A 23,110-nucleotide genomic window follows, 5' to 3' on the forward strand; every position below is an offset into this window, starting at 1 on the left:
CATTTTACGAATTTCAGTCTATTCCACTTTTCGAATGTCGAGTGTTTTCTCCTGATGTAAACATCCGTTTGTCTATGACCCCGTGTCACTAAATAGTGGAATTTGTTCGGCCCTCCGACACCGGCTCCCTAACAAACTCAGGCCGGGTCAGGCGGTGGGTGGTGCTGGTCATTATTCAGTACAATTTTGTCGTCCTGGTCTGTCTGGAAGCATGAAGGCGAGATTATAGATGTACGGTTACCGTTTATTGGGCGGAGATTTATGTTAAACTTATACCTATTATGGCACTAAATTACACCCGTGGATTTGCATTTCGGTTGCGTTTGTGGATGAGGGGCCATGGAACTCAAGTGGTGTACCATATGGGGTGTATCCATCAAATGGTACGGTCGCTTAATCTCCTAGGCAATTTATGGCTGATCCTGGTCATTGAACACGATTTCAGATACGCAGGTTTGTTTGTTTTATTTCCAATTCATGTTTGAATCTCTCAAACTTCAAATTTCAGGTGCAAGTACTGGTTATAGAGTCCAAAGTAAGGAAAACTAAAACATTCACCCGTTGTCAAACGTTTGTCCGAAGTCATTAAATTTACTCACTAAAACGAAAAACGTGTCATCCTAGTTGGCCGACATTTGTCGCGAGTCACGCATTTGCCCCAAGCCTACTATTGCACCATTCAACTTCGAAGAATTTTTCCTCAGTCGCCGTGCAATATTCCCACCTCAAATAACTGTGTTAAGTTTAGATAAGTCAAAAAATGAAACCCCAAAAGTCAAATTTAACGGCAAAGAGGCTCCTGCGGAGTAGTTTACTGGTGCAAATTCGTGAATTCTTCACCCTCTCAACCCTCCACGGAGTTCGTTACGTGACCGAGCGAGATCGACCGTTTCGGGAGAAGTTTTGCTGGTTTGCGCTTGTTAACACCAGTGCCGTCACAACGTTGATCATCATCTTCAACCTGTGGCAAAAGTTTCAAACAAACCCCACTATCACCGGACCGGATACGGCATCAAGTGAAAACTCGACTACATTTCCAACTGTGTTGGTTTGTCCTGCGGATCCTCTCGATCAATCAAAAATTCTCGAAGTAGCAGAAAAGCTTAAAACGGGCGATGACCTTAATAAAACCATAGAATATCTCCTACAATTGCCACTTATTTCCTACAAAACGCTTGCCAAAGTCAAGTTTTCACTTTTTCCTCCAAATCTCAACATCCGAGAGCTGATTTTCCGGATAGCCGTCGACTGTGAGCTGCTGATTTATGACTGCTGGTTCCGGGTTGACGAAATAGAATGCTGTGCCCACTTTAAGAGTGTTTACTTCGAGCACGGATTTTGTTACGGTTTCAACGGACAATTTGTAGATACGGCCACGGGCATGTGAGTATAAATTAATCATATACGTTACGTGTGCATTGAACAAGGCTGGTTTCAGACTGGCAGTGGCTTCGGGAAAGAATGAGATTTACAAATAAAATCAAGGAAATTGAAACCAAAATTTTAATTTCAGTAGTAAATTTTGAAAAAAAAATTCACAATTCGGCTTAACGATTGTATACTTAAAATTTAGCCTATATCTAAAAATCTAAAAATGTAAAGAAAATTTAACTGATAGATTAATTTTAATCTTAAAATGTATAGATTACACAAAGAAATAGAAACATCAGTCAAAAAAGTTTCTTTCATGTTAAGAATGAAAAAAATATACCTGAATAACATACATACATGAAAAAATTAGCAAAAATCACCAAAATGACAAATTTAACAACAAAATCACAGAAATGACAAAAAAGACCAGAATCGCAAGAATAATAAAAATGCATAGGTTAACTGACAAAAACGACAACATTGACTATATAATTAAACTGAAAAAAACACAAAAACTGCAAAAATGAAAAATAATGACCTAAATTACATCAATGGAAATTAACAAGAATGAAAAAAATACAGAAAAGACAAAAATGATAAAAATGACAAAAATGACAAAAATGACAAAAATGACAAAAATGACAAAAATGACAAAAATGACAAAAATGACAAAAATGACAAAAATGACAAAAATGACAAAAATGACAAAAATGACAAAAATGACAAAAATGACAAAAATGACAAAAATGACAAAAATGACAAAAATGACAAAAATGACAAAAATGACAAAAATGACAAAAATGACAAAAATGACAAAAATGACCAAAATGACAAAAATGACAAAAATGACAAAAATGACAAAAATAACAAAAATAACAAAAATGAAAAAAATGACAAAAATGACAAAAATGACAAAAATGACATAAATTACATTAATGACAAAAATGACAAAAATGACAAAAATGACAAAAAAGACAAAAATGACAAAAATGACAAAAATGAAAAAAATGAAAAAAATAAGAAAAATGACAAAAATGACAAAAATGACAAAAATGACAAAAATGACAAAAATGACAAAAATGACAAAAATGACAAAAATGACAAAAATGACAAAAATAACAAAAATGACAAAAATGACAAAAATGATAAAAATGATAAAAATGACAAAAATTACAAAAATGACAAAAATTACAAAAATTATAAAAGTGATTTTCAAAATTGTAAAAATGGTCAAAATTGCCAAAATAGTCAAAATTGTCAAAATTGTCGAATTTGTCAAATAAGCCAAAATGATCAAAATTGTCAAAATGGTCAATATTGTCAAAATTGTCAAAATTGTCAAAATTGTCAAAATTGTCAAAATTGTCAAAATTGTCAAAATTGTCAAAATTGTCAAAATTGTCAAAATTGTCAAAATTGTCAAAATTGTCAAAATTGTTAAATTGTCAAAAGTGTTAAAATTGCCAGTATCGTCAAAATGGTTCAACTAGATTAAAATGTCAAAATTGTCGAAATTGTCAAAGTTTTCAAAATTGTCAAAATTGTCGAAATTGTCAAAATTGTCGAAATTGTCAAAATTGTCGAAATTGTTAAAATTGTCAAAGTTATCAATATTGTCGAAATTCACAAAATTGTCAAAATTGTCAAAATTGTCAAAATTGTCAAAATTGTCAAAATTGTCAATATTGTCAAAATTATCAAAATTGTCAAAATTGTCAAAGTTTTCAAAATTGTCAAAATTGTCAAAATTGTCAAAATTGTCAAAATTGTCAAAATTGTCAAAATTGTCAAAATTGTCAAAATTGTCAAAGTTATCAATATTGTCGAAATTCACAAAATTGACAAAATGGACAAAATTGTCAAAATGGTCAAAATTGTCAAAATTGTCAAAATTGTCAAAATTGTCAAAATTGTCAAAATTGTCAAAATTGTCAAAATTGTCAAAATTACCGAAATTGTCAAAATTATCAAAATTATCAAAATTATCAAAATTGTCAAATGGTCCAAATTGTCAAAATTGTAAAAATTGTAAAAATTGTCAAAATTGTCAAAATTGTCGAAATTGTCAAAATTGTCAAAATTGTCAAAATTGTCAAAATTGTCAAAATTGTCAAAATTGTCAAAATTGTCAAAATTGTCAAAGTTATCAATATTGTCGAAATTCACAAAATTGACAAAATTGACAAAATTGTCAAAATGGTCAAAATAGTCAAAATTGTCAAAATTGTCAAAATTGTCAAAATTATCAAAATTGTCAAATTTGTCAGAATTGTCAAAATTGTGAAAATTGTGAAAATTGTGAAAATTGTGAAAATTGTGAAAATTGTGAAAATTGTGAAAATTGTGAAAATTGTGAAAATTGTGAAAATTATGAAAATTGTAAAAATTGTCAAAATTGTTAAAATTGTCCAAATTGTCAAAATTGTCAAAATTGTAAAAATTTTCTAAATTGTCGAAACTATCAAAATCGTTAAAATTGTTAAAATTGTCAAATCTGTCAAAATTGTCAAAATCGTCAAAATTGGCATGATTGAAAAATTTAGAAAATTTAAAATCGTTACAATAATATTGTTTTCCTCTCATAAATAACACGCCAATGTTCTCCAAAATCAACCGACGATCAGATAAAGAAACAACAATGTCGTATTATGTTATACTTCAATCACAACAATTTGGCCGTGTGAGTTGTATCGAACCATGCGACTAATCACATTGTGTCACGAAATCGAACCTCGGAACCCATATTTCCCTAATCAACAATCGGGAAAAACGGGCAGCCCATTTCGATTTCCAATCGAGTATCCGAGCCACGCGCTTTAGAATATGTTACAAAAAATTTGCCGCGAGCGAGCATGGATTTGAAACCAGTTAAACAAAATGGCGACGACCAATCCGACGGCTTGGATCAAAAAACGACCGGATCGAAGCCGTCCGAGGCCAAATCTGCGCGAAGTGGTTTCAAAAGGTTTCAGCTGCTAAAGGGCAGCCTACTGTACCAAACGAAGGAATATTTCGAAAACTCCACCCTCCATGGGGTGCGTTACATCGCCGAAGAAGGGCGGCCATTTTTCGAAAAGTTCATGTGGTTCAGTTTTGTGGCCACCGGGGCCGTTGCTGCGATCATCATCATCTTCAGTTTGTGGGAGAAATTTCAGACCAATCCCACCATCACCGGGCTGGATACGGACTTTCAGAATCAGGATGTGATTTTCCCGACCGTCATGGTGTGCCCTCTGGAGGCCTGGGATCAGGCGGCACTTTCGGATACGGCCTACGCAACGCTGGCCAATTACGAACCTGGCTCGGAACGGTACGAACCGTTTTTGGAGGTTTTGACCAAACTGTCCTACGGTCTGTTTCCGGAAGCCGCCGCCCTCAGCGCTAATGTGAGTGGCGAAAAGAAATTTAAAACATTGAAACTGCGAAAACTGGCCTTCAAGGCGGCCATCCAGTGTGAAGATCTGTTCCTATGGTGCAACTACAAGGCCGAGGATGTTGAGTGTTGCGAACATTTCAAGAAGTTTTATTCCGAACATGGGTTCTGTTACAGCTTTAATGGGCGTTACACCTCGGAGGAGGATGTCGAGTAAGTACCTCGGCGATATTATACAAATTACTGCAGCCTATCTTTAAAACTTCAATCATGAACATATCTAGTCTGTGCACTTAATGCAAAAATGCAGGTACAAAAATTACCCAAGGAGGGAAAGAAGGGAATTGGCAGATTGCGGGAACGTCCTGGTTCCAGAGCTTTGGGGAACGCATCCGCAAGCTGATTTACTGTTTCTTCCTAACAAACACTTCCTTGCTGAATAATTGCTGAAAAAATATCGTAGTTGAATTTTTAATCAGCAATCAGGCTTTTTTTCAACTTTGGCACCAATAATCAAATTTATGAAAAAAATTTAGCCGCCATCATGCATGGCAATTTTACCACAATTCACAGTTCGCAGTCTGTTTCTATGTAGTGAATGGTTGAACAAAGGCTGAAAAAGTTAGGGAAGAATGCCCTAAGTAGTAAATTCCTGGTAAAAAAGTGTTATACTTACAACTAACAAGTGATAAGATACCAGTATGATGCAACAGTTACGCTTTAGTTTAGTTTTTGTTCAGCGAATTGCCGTTCTTAAGCTACCAAAACGTTCATTGGACATCGTCTGCAATCTGCAGCTTCCCGTGTGTCACATGAACTAGCAGAAAAGGGTGTTTCACAAAAAATGTCGCTTGTGGCCATTGCGTTGCACCAAGATTGTCCTTAAAATCTTGAACGGTAGGCCAGGAGGAACTCTTAAAAATCTCCATGTAGCCACAGTCCTTCGGAAGCAGCTCTGCCTCACAGGATGATGTAGGATAATGTACTAGAACTGGAAATAATAATAATAATAATAAATAAAAAAATATATATAGTTAAATTTAATACAATATTTGTCCGTTGGTAACCCTATGCACTTTTGGTCTGAAACCCATAGCAACGCGAACGCGCGTTCTGGTAAGAAGAAAAGAAAGAAAAAAATCCACTCGCGTTTTCCTCTGCCCACCCGAGTATTTTAAACGTGACGCGCGGGTATCACTCGCTATAAATAAAGCAACCTGTTCGCTTAAGACGTCATTCTGAAATCGGAGCTCTTATGAGCAACAAGTAGTGCTTGTGCTTGGTGGTCCGTATCAAAGGTTCGCATCAAAGATCCGCATCAAAGGTCCGCATCAAGGGTCCGCATCAAAGGTCCGCATCAAGGGTCCGCATCAAGGGTCCGCATCAAGGGTCCGCATCAAGGGTCTGCATCAAAGGGTCCGCATCAAAGGTCCGCATCAAGGGTCCGCATCAAAGGTCCGCATCAAGGGTCCGCATCAAGGGTCCGCATCAAGGGTCCGCATCAAGGGTCCGCATCAAGGGCCGCATCAAGGGTCCGCATCAAGGGTCTGCATCAAAGGGTCCGCATCAAAGGGTCCGCATCAAAGGGTCCGCATCAAAGGGTCCGTATCAAAAGGTCCGCATCAAGGGTCCACATCAGGGGTCCGCATTAAAGGTCCGCATCAAGGGTCCGCATCAAAGGGTCCGCATCAAGGGTCAGCATCAAGGGTCCGCATCAAAAGGTCCGCATCAAGGGTCCGCATCAAGGGTCCGCATTAAAGGTCCGCATCAAAGGTCTGCATCAAGGGTCCGCATCAAGGGTCCGCATCAAAAGTCCGCATGAGTGCCAAATTAGAGAAGACGGGGAAACGGATCAGCACTAATGCTGATCTGAGACGTGTGGCAAAACAAGCCACAAATCACGACAATGGCGCAGACGGTAGCAGCTCTGGAAAAGTTAAGCCACAGGAGAAAACCAAAACTTCACTGAAAAGTTTGTTTGGTGATTCTCCCAAAAAAAGGTGAGTTTTGTATATGGAAACCAATAAGAATATAATCAATGGACATCGATAGTGAAGGCGATGTTCAGATCTTAACTTCGATTGGAATGGCGAAGTTCAAAATGATTAATAAATTGGGTTTTTTTTACTTCGATTGAAATGGCGAAGTTAAAAAAAAAAATCTTGATTTAGATAGTACTCTGATAGTAAAGGCAGAGATACTTTAGGTAGACACTCTGATGGTAAAGGCAGAGATGATCAATGTAAATACTCTGATGGTAAAGGCAGAGATATTTTGAAAAAAAAAGGAAGATCAAATGTGATATTTCTTTTGTGGAAAGCAGCAACTCATGTCAATCTGATTGTAAAGGCAGATTACAGAAAAAAAAGAACTTTGATTGAGCTTGAGCTTGAGCTTGAGCTTAGATAAACCATACATTTCAGTAGTTGCTACTCCGTGATTGACAAGAACCATCAAAATTGTACACAGATCCAAATAAATGGGGCTTGGGATTAGCTTACCATTTTCTGTGTACACGTTTCGAAGGTTCCTTATCTTTTATGGTCAATAACGGCGCCGGCCACGTCCTTACGGTTCATCGGGGAAAGGGAAGGATTGTTAGCTCGACTTCCGTTGCTACTAGAGACCGAATACACCTCTAAATCTCCACGGTCGTCACAGGAAGGGTGGTTTGTTAGTGGGGAAGGTAAATAAGATCTGGATTCCCTTTGGGAAGGGATGTGATCAAAGCAAAGTTAAATATTTAATGATCGTCGCGTCGCACAGTATCGAGTACATCGCGTTTTTATATACGTCCTAACATGGCATTCTCATACACGTACAATGCACTTGGCGCATGTGTAACTCACCGAATTTTACCACGCACTTATAACGAGAAGAGCAAAACGTCCTAACGTGGCATTGTCATACACGTACAATGCATTTAGCACCGGCGCAATTCACCAAAGATTATCGCGCGCTTAAAACCAGAAGAGCAAAAACGTCCTAACGTGGCGTTGTCATACACGTACAATGCACAATTTTATCGCGCGCTCAAAATGTGAAGAGTAAAACGTCCCAACGTGGCATTGTCATACACGTACAATGCACCTTGCACCGTCACATCTCACCGAATTTCTCCGCGCGCTTACAACGAGAAGAGCAAAACGTTCTAACGTGGTATCAATGGACTTAGTACCGGTGCAACTCACCGAAGATAATCGCGACACTGTATTTATAAATACGGACGACCGAACCAACCGATGACGTAAATTTTCCCCACGCTAACACACACACACACACCCACCCACACACACGCACACCCCCCCCCCCGCCCACACACACACACACACACACACACACACACACACACACACACACACACACACACACACACACACACACACACACACACACACACACACACACACAGCGATACGATTATCGTTGACATAATCTTTTATCCGTCCACGTAAACGCTGGATGGTTAACCAAGTTTCACAAATTATTTATAATTATGGGTACAAGGACATCGCTAACTAATGGATTCCTTCCTATTCTCTCAAATTTGTAACAATATTGAATTCTAAAGTTTAGTTAATTTTGGAAAGGATTTTTCATTTTAGTACTGTTTTAAAGTTTTGAGTTCGAAAACTTGTACTTTATACTGGTTAAACAAGGCTTTAGCCCTAACTCTTTTTCATTTTATTTTCCAGCCTTTAATAATTTTTATATTTGCTTTGTTGTGTTGATTTAACTCCAACTTCCCTTCCCACCGCGCGCACACACACATATATACAAAAAAACACACACTGTAATTTCTCTAAATAAATAAGGACAGAATATTCTGGCGAGAAAAAACCCCACTACTTAGCTTTATATCCACGGAGCCACCTTCCAGTCGCCTACGTATTAGCCGTCGAAAATCCAATTGGATAAGCTCTTGTCATCGTACTGACCCGTGCTGTCACGTGCAATGTTGCATTCAATACTACCATGCAACTTTTTGCAAGTAACGCCTGTTACACTCGTTACTTCAATTTGGAGCTTTGTGCTGACGTTTTAAAGAAGCTTTTAGAACAAAAGCTCATTAACTCCAAAACAAAATTTTCGATGCCATTTTCAAGATGGACACCTCTTCCAATTAAAATCAACACTTCACGCACAGAAAAATCACCAAATCACGCCATTTCACCAGAAATTTCACTTTCTCCGACGGCCATCAATTACCGCGCGATCAAATAACTCTTTTAAAAGAATTAATAGCACACATTTCACTAGAAATTAGTTAATTTTCCACCGACGCGAGGAAAACGTTTTGGACTTGGCAATGTTGCCAGAGCTCTCCATTGCAACCTACAGAAAAAAAAGAACTTTGATTGAATAGGCAAAGTGTTTGAAATATTAATCATCCGGTAACTGAAAAAAAAAAATCCTAAAACCTGTGCTTCTTATAATTACAGGAAGTCAAACATAAATCCTCTGGAAGAAATCAACAAAATGAAAGCAAAAATGGAAAAACTCGAAAAGGAGAATGAGGAATTGCGCCGTGCTTTGGCCAGTTTTGTCGAGAGTAAAACGACCGCAGAGACAGATGAACGCAGAGCGATGAATCAAATGAATTTTGTAAACATTTCCGAATGTATCCCTATCAATGGCGAAACTGAAATCAATAAACGTAGCTACGAACATTGGAAAAATGTTATCAACTCGGCATTCAATATAGCCCAAACCAGCGATGAAAACATCAAAATAGATGTTTTAAAAATGAAAGCCGGTTCCTATCTTTTGGACTTACTGAAAAGCACGACAACTCAACAAGGGATGCCTGACGAGAAAATCCAACCTTATTCCAACGCAATATCTCGATTAGACAGCTACTTCAATTCAAGTGCATATTCCTTGTCGCAAAAAATGAAGCTTTCAAATATGGTGCAGAAACCCAGTGAAACAAATATGGAGTACGTCAACAGGGTGACCCAAGCATCCAAACTGTGTAACTTCAATTTGCCAAGTGAAGAGTTCGAAGCCATTTCACGCACCATCACCAGAGGATCGAAAGACAGCCGGATCAGGACACTAGCATATCGTGTGCTCACGGAAGGTGGAACACTGGGTCAGTTTATTGACCATGTAAGGAACCGTGAGGTGGAGCTGGAAAACGAAGAAGAATATCAAAGGTTACACCAACAGAAACTAGTAACAGTTGCAGCAGTTTCTTATAAAACCAGACCAAACATCTCCAATAACCGCGGTGGCCAAAATAGACGTGCATATTTTCATGGACGAGGACGTGGAAGTAACACTAAGTATCTCGAAAGAAAGAGTTACTACCCGAAAGCTTGCTGGAGATGCTTGAGCACTTATCACTCCCCGGATGATTGCGAATACAGGACAAAAGTTTGCCATATTTGCAATGAATCGGGGCATATAAAGAGGGCATGTAAGCAATCAATGGTAAACTCCAGGAAAAGATTTCGAGAAGACAACGAAGAGGAACAGCCAAAGAAAATCGCGTGTATTAAACAAAACGAAGATTTTGTAGAAGATGAGGTGATGGAAAACTGAAAATAAAATACTTTCTAAACTAACTAAATCTAAAATTACTAATTTTACAGAATGTAAAAATTACATCATGGGAAAGAAACACTTCTTTTACAAACGAAAATTCTGGATATGTATCGGGACATGTTGCAGGAACACCAGTATCCTTTTTCATTGACTCGGGTGCCCAGGTTAATACTATAACATCGTCAACATTTGACAAGCTGCTTCGGAATAGAAAAACAAAAGAACAATTATATGAATTGAGCTATGAATCTGATAAAGTCTTGCGAGCGTATGCATCAGAAGGTAACATAGACGTCATAGCAACTTTCTGTGCTGAGCTGTTTGTTTCAAATGACAGACCAGTCACTATTGAAAAATTTTATGTAGTAAGAGACTCGAGATCTCTTCTTGGATTCAATACAGCCGTGAGGTATAGTCTTTTGGCAGTTGGCATAGATGTGCCAGTACAAAGAAATGATTCGACTTGGCGATGTGAATTTCTTGCCCTTGCTGGTATCAAAGCGTCCCAGCAACAAGAGTTTCCAAAATTCAACGTGCCTCCAATAAAATTAAACTATGATACCTCGATACCACCCTCCAGAAATGTCTATACACATATTCCAGCGGCATTCAAAGAACTTACCCAAAACAAGCTAAAGGAGCTACTTGATACAGGCATAATTGAAAAAGTTAATTCCGAAATGGATAAAAGCTTTTGTTCCTCTCTGTTGGTTATCCCGAAAGGAAATAACGATATTCGACTGGTTGTCGACTTGCGAGGTCCCAACAAGTGCATACACAGAACACCATTTAAAATGCCCACTTTCGAATCAATACTGTTACAGTTACATGATGCAACATATTTTTCAACAATCGATATGAAAAACGCCTTCTTTCATATAGTACTGGACGAATCGTGTCGACATTTAACAAATTTCTTCGCTGGTGATGCTCTGTATAGGTGCTGTCGTCTACCTTTTGGACTAACAAATGCACCAGACATTTTTCAAGAGGTCATGCAAACAGTAATATTAACCCAATGCAATGGAGTCGTAAATTATCTGGACGACATACTAGTATTTGGTAAAACGAAAGAGGAACATGATCTCAGATTGAAGCAAACGATGAATAAGCTACAAGAACATAACGTAGCAATTAACTTAGCAAAATGTGCATTTGGTCAGAAAAGTGTGAAGTTTCTTGGATTCACATTATCCTCAAAGGGCTGGCAAGTTGAGGACGAAAAAATCAGTGCAATAAAGAACTTCCGTCAACCGGAATCACAGTCAGAAGTCAGAAGTTTCTTAGGGCTTATCACGTTCTTGGAAAGATTTATTCCGCTAAGAGCAGATAAAACAAGACATCTAAGGGAGCTAGCGAAAGCAGATAAATTTTATTGGAATCAAGAGATTGACAGTGAATTCGAGGAATTAAGAAACTGTTCATGGAATACCATAAAAACTCTTGGATATTTTAACAGACAAGATGAAACTGAACTGTTTGTTGACGCTTCTCCTCATGGCCTTGGGGCTGTTCTAGTGCAATATGACCAGGACTGTAAGCCAAGAATAATAGCATGTGCTTCTAAAGCACTGACTCCGACGGAACAAAAATACCCCCAAACCCAAAAAGAAGCACTGGCGATGGTCTGGGGAGTAGAACGCTTTTCAACATATCTACTTAATGTTGAATTTACGATCCGCACAGATGCTGAATCAAATAAATTCATTTTTGGAGGACAACATCGAATAGGGAAAAGAGCAGTTTCACGAGCAGAGGCTTGGGCACTACGACTACAGCCATTCAACTTCAAAGTAGCTCACATACCAGGAGAAATGAACATTGCCGATGCACTTTCCCGTCTGGTGAACGAAACGCAAAACAACGAGCCATTCGATGATGCTTCCGAGAAACATCTTCTGTTTTTCCTGGATACAGGATCAATTGAACTTACTTGGGAAGAAATTGAAAAAGAATCTGAACAAGATATGGAACTAGAGGAAATCAGATCAGCAATCAAAACAAGACGTTGGAACAGAAATCATAAAAGATATGAGTCAGAATCAAAACATTTGCGAGTGCTTGGATCATTAGTATTCCACTCAGATCGACTTGTTTTACCGATTGCACTCCGGAATAAAGCACTTCAATCAGCACATCAAGGACACATAGGGGCATCTTCGATGAAAAAAATTGTGAGAAACTATTTCTGGTGGCCAGGAATGGCGAAACAGGTGGATATATTTGTAAAAGGATGCGAAACCTGTTTTCGTCTTTCAAGGAGAAATCAACCAATTCCATTAACTAACCGTGAATTACCCAAAGGACCGTGGGAAATCCTTCAAATAGATTTTTTCAAATACAACGACTGTGGTTCAGGGGAATTTCTGGTAGTAGTAGATACATATTCGAGATATCTTCATGTGGTTGAAATGAAATTCACGGACGTCAACAGTACGAACGAAGCGCTTAATCGAATTTTCCTCACATGGGGATATCCCTTAGCACTACACAGCGATAATGGTCCACCATTCCAGAGTGAAAAGTTTTGTAAAACCTGGGAAGACAGAGGAGTGAAGATACGTAAGTCCATCCCGTTATGTGCTCAGTCCAACGGAGCAGTTGAGTGACAAAACAAGGGATTGAAAGATGCTTTGACTGCGGCAAAAATCGATAACATAAATTGGAAAGTAGCATTAGAAAAATATGTTCACGTGCACAACAAAGTGAGACCCCTTTCTCGTTTCGGCGTTACGCCTTTTGAATTATTGGTCGGATGGAAATACAGAGGAACATTTCCATTTTTATGGGAAACAAACTTAATGGAACAACTAGATCGAACAGATGTGCGAGAAAAAGATGCTTCATCAAAACTCGAGAGCAAAAGATATGCAGATGCCAAAAGGAACGCAGAACCATCAGATATTGTTGTGGGAGACAAAGTACTTTTGGCCAATAACAATAAATCGAAAGGAGACCCAACATTTTCAGAAGAACGTTACACTGTTTTGACAAGAGATGGAGCAAAAGTTGTAATACAAAGCGAAAGAGGAGTTACATATGCAAGAAAAGTTGATGACATCAAAAGGGTTCCTAATACAATTCAAGAAGTGGACAGTCAAACTTATGAAAATAGCCCGGAAATTGAAATTCCGGAAAAAGATATAACGAAAATGTTAGAGCAAAGAGAACGACCAAAACGAATTACAAAAATACCATCACGTTTTCATAACATGGTTATATTCAGTGTATTTGATTAAAGAGTACAGTAGTTAAGTATTGTAGGATAATGTACTAGAACTGGAAATAATAATAATAATAATAAATAAAAAAATATATATAGTTAAATTTAATACAATATTTGTCCGTTGGTAACCCTATGCACTTTTGGTCTGAAACCCATAGCAACGCGAACGCGCGTTCTGGTAAGAAGAAAAGAAAGAAAAAAATCCACTCGCGTTTTCCTCTGCCCACCCGAGTATTTTAAACGTGACGCGCGGGTATCACTCGCTATAAATAAAGCAACCTGTTCGCTTAAGACGTCATTCTGAAATCGGAGCTCTTATGAGCAACAAGTAGTGCTTGTGCTTGGTGGTCCGTATCAAAGGTTCGCATCAAAGATCCGCATCAAAGGTCCGCATCAAGGGTCCGCATCAAAGGTCCGCATCAAGGGTCCGCATCAAGGGTCCGCATCAAGGGTCCGCATCAAGGGTCTGCATCAAAGGGTCCGCATCAAAGGTCCGCATCAAGGGTCCGCATCAAAGGTCCGCATCAAGGGTCCGCATCAAGGGTCCGCATCAAGGGTCCGCATCAAGGGTCCGCATCAAGGGCCGCATCAAGGGTCCGCATCAAGGGTCTGCATCAAAGGGTCCGCATCAAAGGGTCCGCATCAAAGGGTCCGTATCAAAAGGTCCGCATCAAGGGTCCACATCAGGGGTCCGCATTAAAGGTCCGCATCAAGGGTCCGCATCAAAGGGTCCGCATCAAGGGTCAGCATCAAGGGTCCGCATCAAAAGGTCCGCATCAAGGGTCCGCATCAAGGGTCCGCATTAAAGGTCCGCATCAAAGGTCTGCATCAAGGGTCCGCATCAAAAGTCCGCATGAGTGCCAAATTAGAGAAGACGGGGAAACGGATCAGCACTAATGCTGATCTGAGACGTGTGGCAAAACAAGCCACAAATCACGACAGATGACAATGCAACGGTTTGATGCTTCCTACTGGCCCAGGACACTGTGTGGCAGTAGACCGCTGCAAGCTTTCGGTCTAAGCTGCAGTCTCTCAGACGCAAAGATGGGTTAAAAAACAATTTTAAGTAATACATACTTCAAACAACAGTTTTAAGTTCTCGCAAAGTAAATCGACGTCCGTTAAGATTGAACGTTAGCAGTGGAATGAAAAGTTTTATTTTACTATGGTAACTATAACTTATAATCAATGATTGCTATGATCGCGGATTATTTCGCCAACACTCCTCCCTAATCCTCGATCCCTAACATCTGCTTCATCTTCTCGATACCAGCTTTGACCAAGGGTTTGGTGAATCCGTCTGCGACTTGCTCCTTCGTGTTGACGTAGTCCACCGCTACCTTACCGTCATCGATCGTTTCGTGGACAAAATGATAGCGAATGTCCACATGCTTCGTCCTAGGGTTGTAGCATCCGTTTTTGGCTATGCAGATGGCAGATTGATTGTCGCACAGGATTGGTACAACAATTTCTCCGGAAATTTGCTTCAATTAATTCCGCCACCACAACGCCTCCTGGATCGTCCTCGACATCGCCATCGCAGCCTCGCAACTTGATAAAGCCACCGTTGACTGGCGTTTCACGTTCCAAGAGATAGCACCACCTTGGAACATGAACACGTATCCCGTCGTCGATCTCGCTGTGTCCTTGTCTCCTCCCTTATCTGCATCGGTGTAGCCAACTAGCTCCCCGTTGCTTAGTTTGCTGTACCGCAGCCGATTGCTCGCCGTTCCCTTCAGGTATCGTAGAATTCTTTTCACTGCGTCCCAGTGCTTTGGTCCCGGATTGCTGTTGAATTCGCAGACTTCATTCATTGCGTAGCTGATATCCGGACGTGTTGCTTGCGCAATATACTGGAGACATCCTACAGCTTCCTTGTAGGGAACCTTTTTCATTCGTTCTTCCTCTTCAAGATTCTGTGGTGACATCGATTTGTCCAATCGCTCGCCGCCCTCAAACGGTGAACTCACAGGATGACAACTTCCCATGTGAAATCTGTCCAAAACTTCTTCGATGTAGTTCTGTTGGTAAAGGGTCAATTCACCACGTTCCCGATTCCTGCTGATCCTCAGTCCCAGGCACAACTTTGCTTCGCCCAAATCTTTTATCTGAAACCGTGGGCTTAAAAACCTCTTCAGCCGCTTCTTCAGTTCTGCGTTGTTGGTGAAAATCTCAAAGTCGTCCACATAGATAGTGACGAACAACATTCTGTCCTCATCGATGGCGAAGTACAGACATGGATCCACTTTCGATTTCTCCAATCCCACCCGTAACCCCCGTAACGCCTCGTCTAGCTGCTGATTCCAGACACGACTGAATTGCTTCAATCCGTAAAGCGCTTTTCTAAGCCGGCACACCTTCGTCCTGTCTTGCTGAAAACATTCCCGCACACGTATGCCTTCTGCACCTGTCGGTGCATCCAATCATCCGCCGTGAACGCCATCGTAAAGCCTTTGCTGCAGATTTTATTAACCGACAAGTTTGCTGCTAGCTCTGGTACTTCCACCACGTCCTGTACGTCCACCGGCCCTTCGATGCAATCCCAATTGACCACGCCCCTTGATTTGGCTGTCATGCTGGTTTTATTCGCCGTGTCGATCTGAAACGACACCTCCTGCTGCGCTTGGAAGTTCGGTCCTATAGTGTTGTACACGGAGCTAATGCACATGACGTCTACTACTGTTGGTTGTCCAGCTACGAATGTATCTTCCTGGCTCATGATACATTAGTTTGCATGGCATACTTGTCTCCACATTTTCATGCATAATAAGAAAGGGCAATATGGTATGAAATACCATATGACAATAAGCTACGATACTACATTTACTTTCCTTTTTTTTCATTTGAATTATTTTATATTTATTCTACAACCATGTTTGAATTATAGAGCATAGTGTTCCAGAAGGAACAGGTCATCATGAAACACCCTGATGAGGAAATGATCCAGTAGCAACGTGGCGATGCTGTGCGAATTAACGGCTGTGATGCCGCTCATAGCACCAACACACCCTCTTATTTTGAACATCTCAGGGCTTTATCATTTGGTATTATAGGCTTGTTCCTCTTTTCCAATAAAACCTCTTTTTCTTGTGATAAGAATATAAGCATTTTTCTCTCTTGATGGTATACTTTTCGGCATAGTTTTTCATCGTAATACATCCGTTCATTTCTCCTTCCTTTTTTTATTTCTATCAGCTAAAATCCAATATTTGCTCAAATTCCTTCAATTCTCGAGAACATTGGTACTTATATCTTTGTTTCCCTGTTTGTTCTAATGCCTGACTTACGGAGAGTCTCCTCCAAACTAAACATTTTTCCCGTTTAATTCCTTTATCCTTTAGCTTCATTTTTCTTTTTTTTTTTACCATTCACAGGTATGAAAATTGACAGCAAATTCAAGAAAAACCGACTTCGCTCGCTCAATTGTTTACCTTGAGTAATTATTCCGTGTATCACAACAACTTCACTTCACAATTATACTTAGCGGGTATAATCAACAACTCCAATGAGTAACATGACTTCAAGTTTCAATCTAATATTGCCAATCTTCTTATTTTCTTAGCCATCCATCCTTAAATAATTCCAGCGGGGGTTCTAATGAGCGCATCTTATCGGTAAAACCCAACTAAACTTTTTACTACCGGATGAAAAAAACATTTAAATTTCTAGTTGTTCTCAAAATCTTCCATTACACTATCTTACTTTTCACAGACAATCTTAACATGATGCAAACGCGTGTGCCAATTCAATGTTTCTACGTTGCCTGTTTAAATATATACTAACCCATACACAATGCAAAAATACTTGTCACAAACATATCGGGTACGAACAAAAACAGTAACTCAATTACTGAAATTACATTACATGTATACATGTTCAACTTCTAACATTCTAGACCTCGACCTATCCACTTCATCCACATAATTCTATTTAGAGCAACATCACATGTTAAGGCAAGGCGGCAATGCACATTCCGACCAACACAAATTGTCAACCATCACAGTCGAAAGATTGAGTCATCTTTGGCCGTTTTTCCAGCAACTTGCATCCTGTATCGAAACTTCAATCGAAATTTAGTCGATTCGCCCACCTTGCTACACCCAGATCCCCTGGAAAACACAACACCTTCAATCTCACATTTCATCTCTGGTGCACCACGGCTTGCTGAATACTTCTAATCTTGGTGGTCTTCGTCGTCATAAACGCTTTATCACCACTGTACCTGGAATCGACTGAATCTCTTGGAACTAGACACGCCAATCTCAGCGATATCCGAACAAGTCACCAACATACTAACTAAATCATCTCCATCTAAACATTTATTGCAATTCCATCCTTTTAGAAGGCAGCGCTCTCTGGTACAATCGCTCACCACATTAAAAAGCAGTCTCAAAGACTTAGCCTACACTCAAGACCTCAACAGAACGACCAGCTGCTATGACCATGACACAGAACCGCACATCTCCTCACCTACTCCTTCAATATCTTTCACATCAGCACTCCTCAGCTCAGCATCGGAAACATTCAACTCTCATCGCCACTCCCACAGCATTTTGAAGAGAAATCCCAATGCATTCCTTCATGCTGTCTTCGGCGCGCCTCACTGTGTAATGTTTTTTTTTACCAAACAACATTTCCGGTCCATCTTTCACCAATAATTCCTGCCATCTTCGGCTAGGAAGTCATCCGCTTTGTCATTTTCTTCAACATTCAGGCACTACAATTCCTCCAAGTCAATTCATGCTACCTTCATCTTTACCAACTAGATTGCACTTTACTTCAAACCACCAGCATTAAAGTTTACAATCTCTACCAGTTTGCAAAATGCATCCACATAAACCACATTCGAGTAATTGGTTCTTAAAATTTAATTTCTCAATCCCGTCAGCTTCACATTCAATATTAACATTATCAGCATTTAAGCTACCAGCATTTAAGCTCTCAGCATTTAAGCTCTCAGCATTTAAGCTCTCAGCATTTAAGCTATCAGCATTTACATCAGCATTTAAGCTCCTGAACAACCTTTCCTGCATTTAAGCAACTACAATCCATTCAATTCGCATTCAAGCGATATTTCTTCATCTTGTTTCAATTAACTTACCAAACGCCATTTTGGAACCTCGTCGCCAATATAGTGTTGTACACGGAGCTAATGCACATGACGTCTACTGCTGTTGGTTGTCCAGCTACGAATGTATCTTCCTGGCTCATGATACATTAGTTTGCATGGCATACTTGTCTCCACATTTTCATGCTTAATAAGAAAGGGCAAAATGGTATGAAATACCATATGACAATAAGCTACGATACTACAGGTCCAGCTCTGGTCATGTGGGTTGTGGCTCCAGAGTCAAAACACCACTCATCTTGATTCACGTTGCTCACGGCCAAAACTGCACACATCACTCGTCGTTTTCGTCCTTTCGTCATCGTTGCTCCGGTCTTCTCCGGACAACTTGCTGCGTAATGCCCCGTTTTGTCGCAATTAAAGCAAGTTACGTCTCGCCTGCTCGAACTGCCGCCCCCGCGACGTCGCTATTGCTACTGGTGATGCCCACCTCCGCTGAAGAAAGCCCCTTCGTCACTGCTGCTTCGTGGTCTATTTTTGACTTGGACATCTTGCAGGATTTTGGATTTTACTGCATCCGCATTCAACGCCTGTCCCTACGCCTCCAAGCCCATCACCATCGGCGCATAGTACTTCTGCAATCCAATCAAAAGTAGTGAAGCGAGCCACTCATCAGCAAAAGGGAAATTTATTTCAGCCAGCTTGTGCCTCGTTGAAACCATGGCATCCACGTACGCTTCTGTGCTCGAAAAATTTTCCAGGCGGATCGAAGTAAGCTGCTGCAAAAAACCAATGCGACGATAAATTCCGTCATCTTGAAAAGCGTTTTTCAGCTTTCCCCAGGCCTCTCGCGTTCTTCGCGTCCATAACCAGGCTGTAATTCGTCGTTTCCAGGGATAGGCAGATTGTGGACAGCGCCTTCATGTCAATCTCCTCCTCGACGACTTCGCCTTCCTTCGGTTTGACCGCGCACCAGGAACCCTCCCGGATGAGCGTCATTTTCATTGCGAACGCCCACGAAACGAAATTTTCTCGGCCCTTCAGCTTCTCGATCGTCAGAGCCACACTGTTTCCGTCGGTCGCACGAACCGCTCTTGCCGCACCGCTTCCAGTGTCTCCCGACCCGCTGTCAGAGTACATTTTCGTTTCTTGAAGAACTTCTCGATGTTACTGCTTGAGGATTTTCTATCTCGAGAATTTTCTAATTTTCGACTATTCCACTACTTCCGGTTATGACCATTTGCCTGGGCCCATAACCTCTCGCAAGGTAAAAAGACATCCGTTAAGATTGAACGTTAACAGTGGAATGAAAAGTTTTATTTTACTATGGTAACTATAACTAATAATCAATGATTGCTATGATCGAGGATTATTTCACCAACATAAGTTATACATACGTTGAGCAAGTTCACTGGTGTTGGGAAAAAGTGGTAGAAATTTTGTCACTTTTAGCACATTTTGGCAATTTTACCATACAAAAACATTTTCAAGATCTGTGGCCTTCAAGTTTTTTTAACAACACGTGTTGTAGTTTCGCATGCTGTGATGCAAAAATGGCAATATTTCTATTACGTACATAAAATTTTCAAAATTACAAAATTTCTACCATTTTTTCCCAACACCAGTGAACTTGCTCTTAGGGTCTTCGCAAGTTTCTTCTGTTTTCAAATTCAACTAAAATAATAAGAATTCCATGATTGCCGTCTTCACTAGTATTCACGCTTAAGGGAATGAACGGGGTTTATGCTTGTCGGTTATATATACTTCACGAAGACTCATTTGAAACCGTGATATAAGTAAAGTAAAAAAAGAATGAAGATTTTCGTCTAATGTTTTCAAACTTTCCTCCGATTTCAGACAGCGCAACGCCGAAATTAATCGGCTGCTGGAAACGGATAAAAAGTGGGGCCTCTCGTTTGCCCTGAATCGCACCGCGGACGTGTTTGTGCACTCGTACGACGAAATCTCGGGCTGGGACTTCCGGCCCCAGGTCCAGTGGGATCTGAACTTCGCGATCGATTTCCTCATCTCGATGAAGCAAACCTACACGACCGAGGACGCGCGGCAGCTGACGATCGGCCAACGGAAGTGCATCTTCCCGGACGAGGTCAAGCTGAAGTACTACCAGGACGATTATACCTTTTCCGGGTGCATGAAGGAGTGCCGGATCCGGAAGTGTTTGAAATTTTGCAGCTGCATTCCACCATTCTATGCGCCACCGGTAAAACTGCCATACTGCAACGCCGAGAAACTGAGCTGTTTGAACCGGTACCTGGTCAACATAACGGCAATCGACGATTGCCAGCACTGTGAGCTGGGCTGCCAGAACACTGTTTATGACATTGAGAAGTACTCGAAGGTGTAAGTATAGGAATCCTTCACTAAAAAAAAGCATTGAAAGCTAATTGAGTTGCATCCCCTATTTTTCAGAATGATCACCGAAGCAACCAAGAAACCGATAGTGGCCATCGAGTATCTCACCTGGCCCATCATCCGTTACAAGCGGGAAGTGCTATTCGGTTGGGTCGATTTGCTAGTATCGTTTGGTGGCATTGCTGGCCTGTTTTTGGGTTTCAGTCTGCTTTCGGGTGTGGAAATCATCTACTTCTTCACGATGCGAGCTTGCTGTATGCTGTACAAAAACCGAGACGAACTAATTCGGATCGAACTGCAAAAGTTGAAGCAGCCACCGGTTCAGTATGATTTGAGGTTGCAACCCCAGTTTAAAAACAGTTCTCAAAAACCATCGACCAATGACCCACAGAAACAAAAGTCCTCCAAAGACGAAGGACTGACCAGGAGAAACAATCGAAACGTGATAACTTTGGGTCTGATTGAGCAGGATTTCCAATCCGTTAAGGTTCCCAGCCAAAATGGGTTGATACTAGTTGGGCCACCAAATATCTCAACGGACCGGTCCGATCTTGGATTGGTCAAGCGCAAAGAACATTTCGAACGGTTCGAGCGGTTGAATGTTAAGTTCCGGCCCGATTTTATTACACCAATGAACAATGCGCCCTACATCGAACGAATAAAACCACTGGATCGGAATGTCATTAAAACCAAGGACGGCATTTTGTATCACGGGTATCTGCCCTAGTTTTTGAACGTTTTGATGATTTGTATCAATTTTATCTGCTTAAATAAACAAGTTTCATTCAAAAAAACCTAAGAAAGTCGAATGTGCTGGTGGCTCCAGAGAGTGAGAGATTGTGCTTAAGATTTGGAGCACACGAGGTACAAATGATTCTCATGATCAGTGGAATTTAACAATTTAATTCAACCGTTGAGTTTATGTGTAAATCCACCATCACTGTCGTGTCCATTTCCCGGCCGTTTTCTCATTCCCGGGAATCGGGAAATCTGGTGGCCTGTTTCCCGGGAATTCCCGGGATCCCGGGAAATATTCAAAAACATGTATGTATGCTATTCGATTCAAACCTGTAGTGCATACAAGAGTACAAATGTACTCTTCATAATGTTTTTCAACTTATTTTTAATCAAATAACTCAACCTGTTTTCAACAATAATAAATTGAAAACAGTCAAATGAACAATAAAATAGCCTGAATAAGTCAAATGAAGAATTCATTCATGCAACTAGGAATTAATAAAAAAAAATATCTTTTAGAAATGAAGAGTTGATCACCGTAAATTTGTTTAATGAAATTATTTTATCGGCTATATCGGTGAAATTGTATATTCTTTGAGAAAGATATAAGAATTGAAAGAATATAGACGGATAGAAGATTAGAATAAGGTGAAAGATGTTGAAAATGAGCGGGAGGGTAATTTTAATTTGAGAACTTTTCATCACATTTCATCGTTTTGTTCCTCACGGGCCTACTACCTTGCAGTGGTTGATACTGATAGAGTTGTAGCAACCACCACACAATAGTAGGCCTAGCGTGGTTCGTCCCACAAGCGGAAACTTGCAGTACGAACGAACAAAAAGATGAAATGTGATCGCTCAGAAAAGCTTCAAATACGACCGAGAACAAAACGATGAAATGTGATGAAAAGTTTTCAAATTAAAATTACCCTCCCGCTCATTTTCAACATCTTTCACCTTATTCTAATCTTCTATCCGTCTATATTCTTTCAATTCTTATATATTCTTTCTCATTCGTTTCGCAACTCCTGACGAAGACAGTCGCGTTTTTTCCTCTGTGCTATCGCTTAACAGCAGTGAGTGAAGAAGTTAATTTCGGTTGTTATTATCCGGGTATGTATACCGAAGTGCAGCCTAATTATACCGGTTTTGTGTTTAAGTGAAACAAAAGAAAGTTAGTGCCGGTGTTTCGAAGTTCCATGGTCGAAATATTTGATCGTCATCAGCATCGATTCTCCAGCAGCAGACAATAGGGAGCTGCTGTCATTGGTAGCCACCAGTCGGCCGACAACAAAAGACCACGTTTTTGGTTCGGTATCAGTTGGACCAGGGTGGTTCGACCACCTAGGGTGGTTCAAAAAAGAAGTTTATTTTATTTTTTTCCAAAAAGAATTTTTTTTGGTTTTTTTTT

At 40.2% G+C, this 23,110-nt stretch overlaps 2 protein-coding genes across 2 annotated transcripts; both read left to right on the forward strand.

Moving 5' to 3' along the window:
- Window positions 1-485: 485 nt before the first annotated feature.
- On the forward strand, window positions 486-1,387 carry LOC129758487 (sodium channel protein Nach-like). Its single transcript, XM_055755995.1, has one exon. It carries the CDS (start codon window positions 761-763, stop codon window positions 1,385-1,387), a length of 627 nt encoding a protein of 208 aa, XP_055611970.1. The 5' UTR covers window positions 486-760.
- Window positions 1,388-4,223: 2,836 nt separating this feature from the next.
- Window positions 4,224-21,688, forward strand: LOC129758498 (sodium channel protein Nach-like). The gene is made up of 3 exons (XM_055756006.1): window positions 4,224-4,957; window positions 20,446-20,949; window positions 21,019-21,688. Exons 1-3 carry the CDS (start codon window positions 4,224-4,226, stop codon window positions 21,686-21,688), a joined length of 1,908 nt encoding a protein of 635 aa, XP_055611981.1.
- Window positions 21,689-23,110: the final 1,422 nt, after the last annotated feature.

Source organism: Uranotaenia lowii, chromosome 1, assembly GCF_029784155.1.
Source record: "Uranotaenia lowii strain MFRU-FL chromosome 1, ASM2978415v1, whole genome shotgun sequence".
NCBI classification, from domain to species: Eukaryota; Metazoa; Arthropoda; class Insecta; order Diptera; family Culicidae; genus Uranotaenia; species Uranotaenia lowii.

What these genes read in the sequence shown, in the direction of transcription:
- LOC129758487 (XM_055755995.1), top strand. Translation starts at nt 761, where the DNA reads ATGAAACCCCAAAAGTCAAATTTAACGGCAAAGAGGCTCCTGCGGAGT.
- LOC129758498 (XM_055756006.1), top strand. Translation starts at nt 4,224, where the DNA reads ATGGATTTGAAACCAGTTAAACAAAATGGCGACGACCAATCCGACGGC. An exon ending in ACCTCGGAGGAGGATGTCGA is followed by an intron (nt 4,958 to 20,445) that starts GTAAGTACCTCG and finishes CTCCGATTTCAG; the next exon opens with ACAGCGCAACGCCGAAATTA. An exon ending in ATTGAGAAGTACTCGAAGGT is followed by an intron (nt 20,950 to 21,018) that starts GTAAGTATAGGA and finishes CCTATTTTTCAG; the next exon opens with AATGATCACCGAAGCAACCA.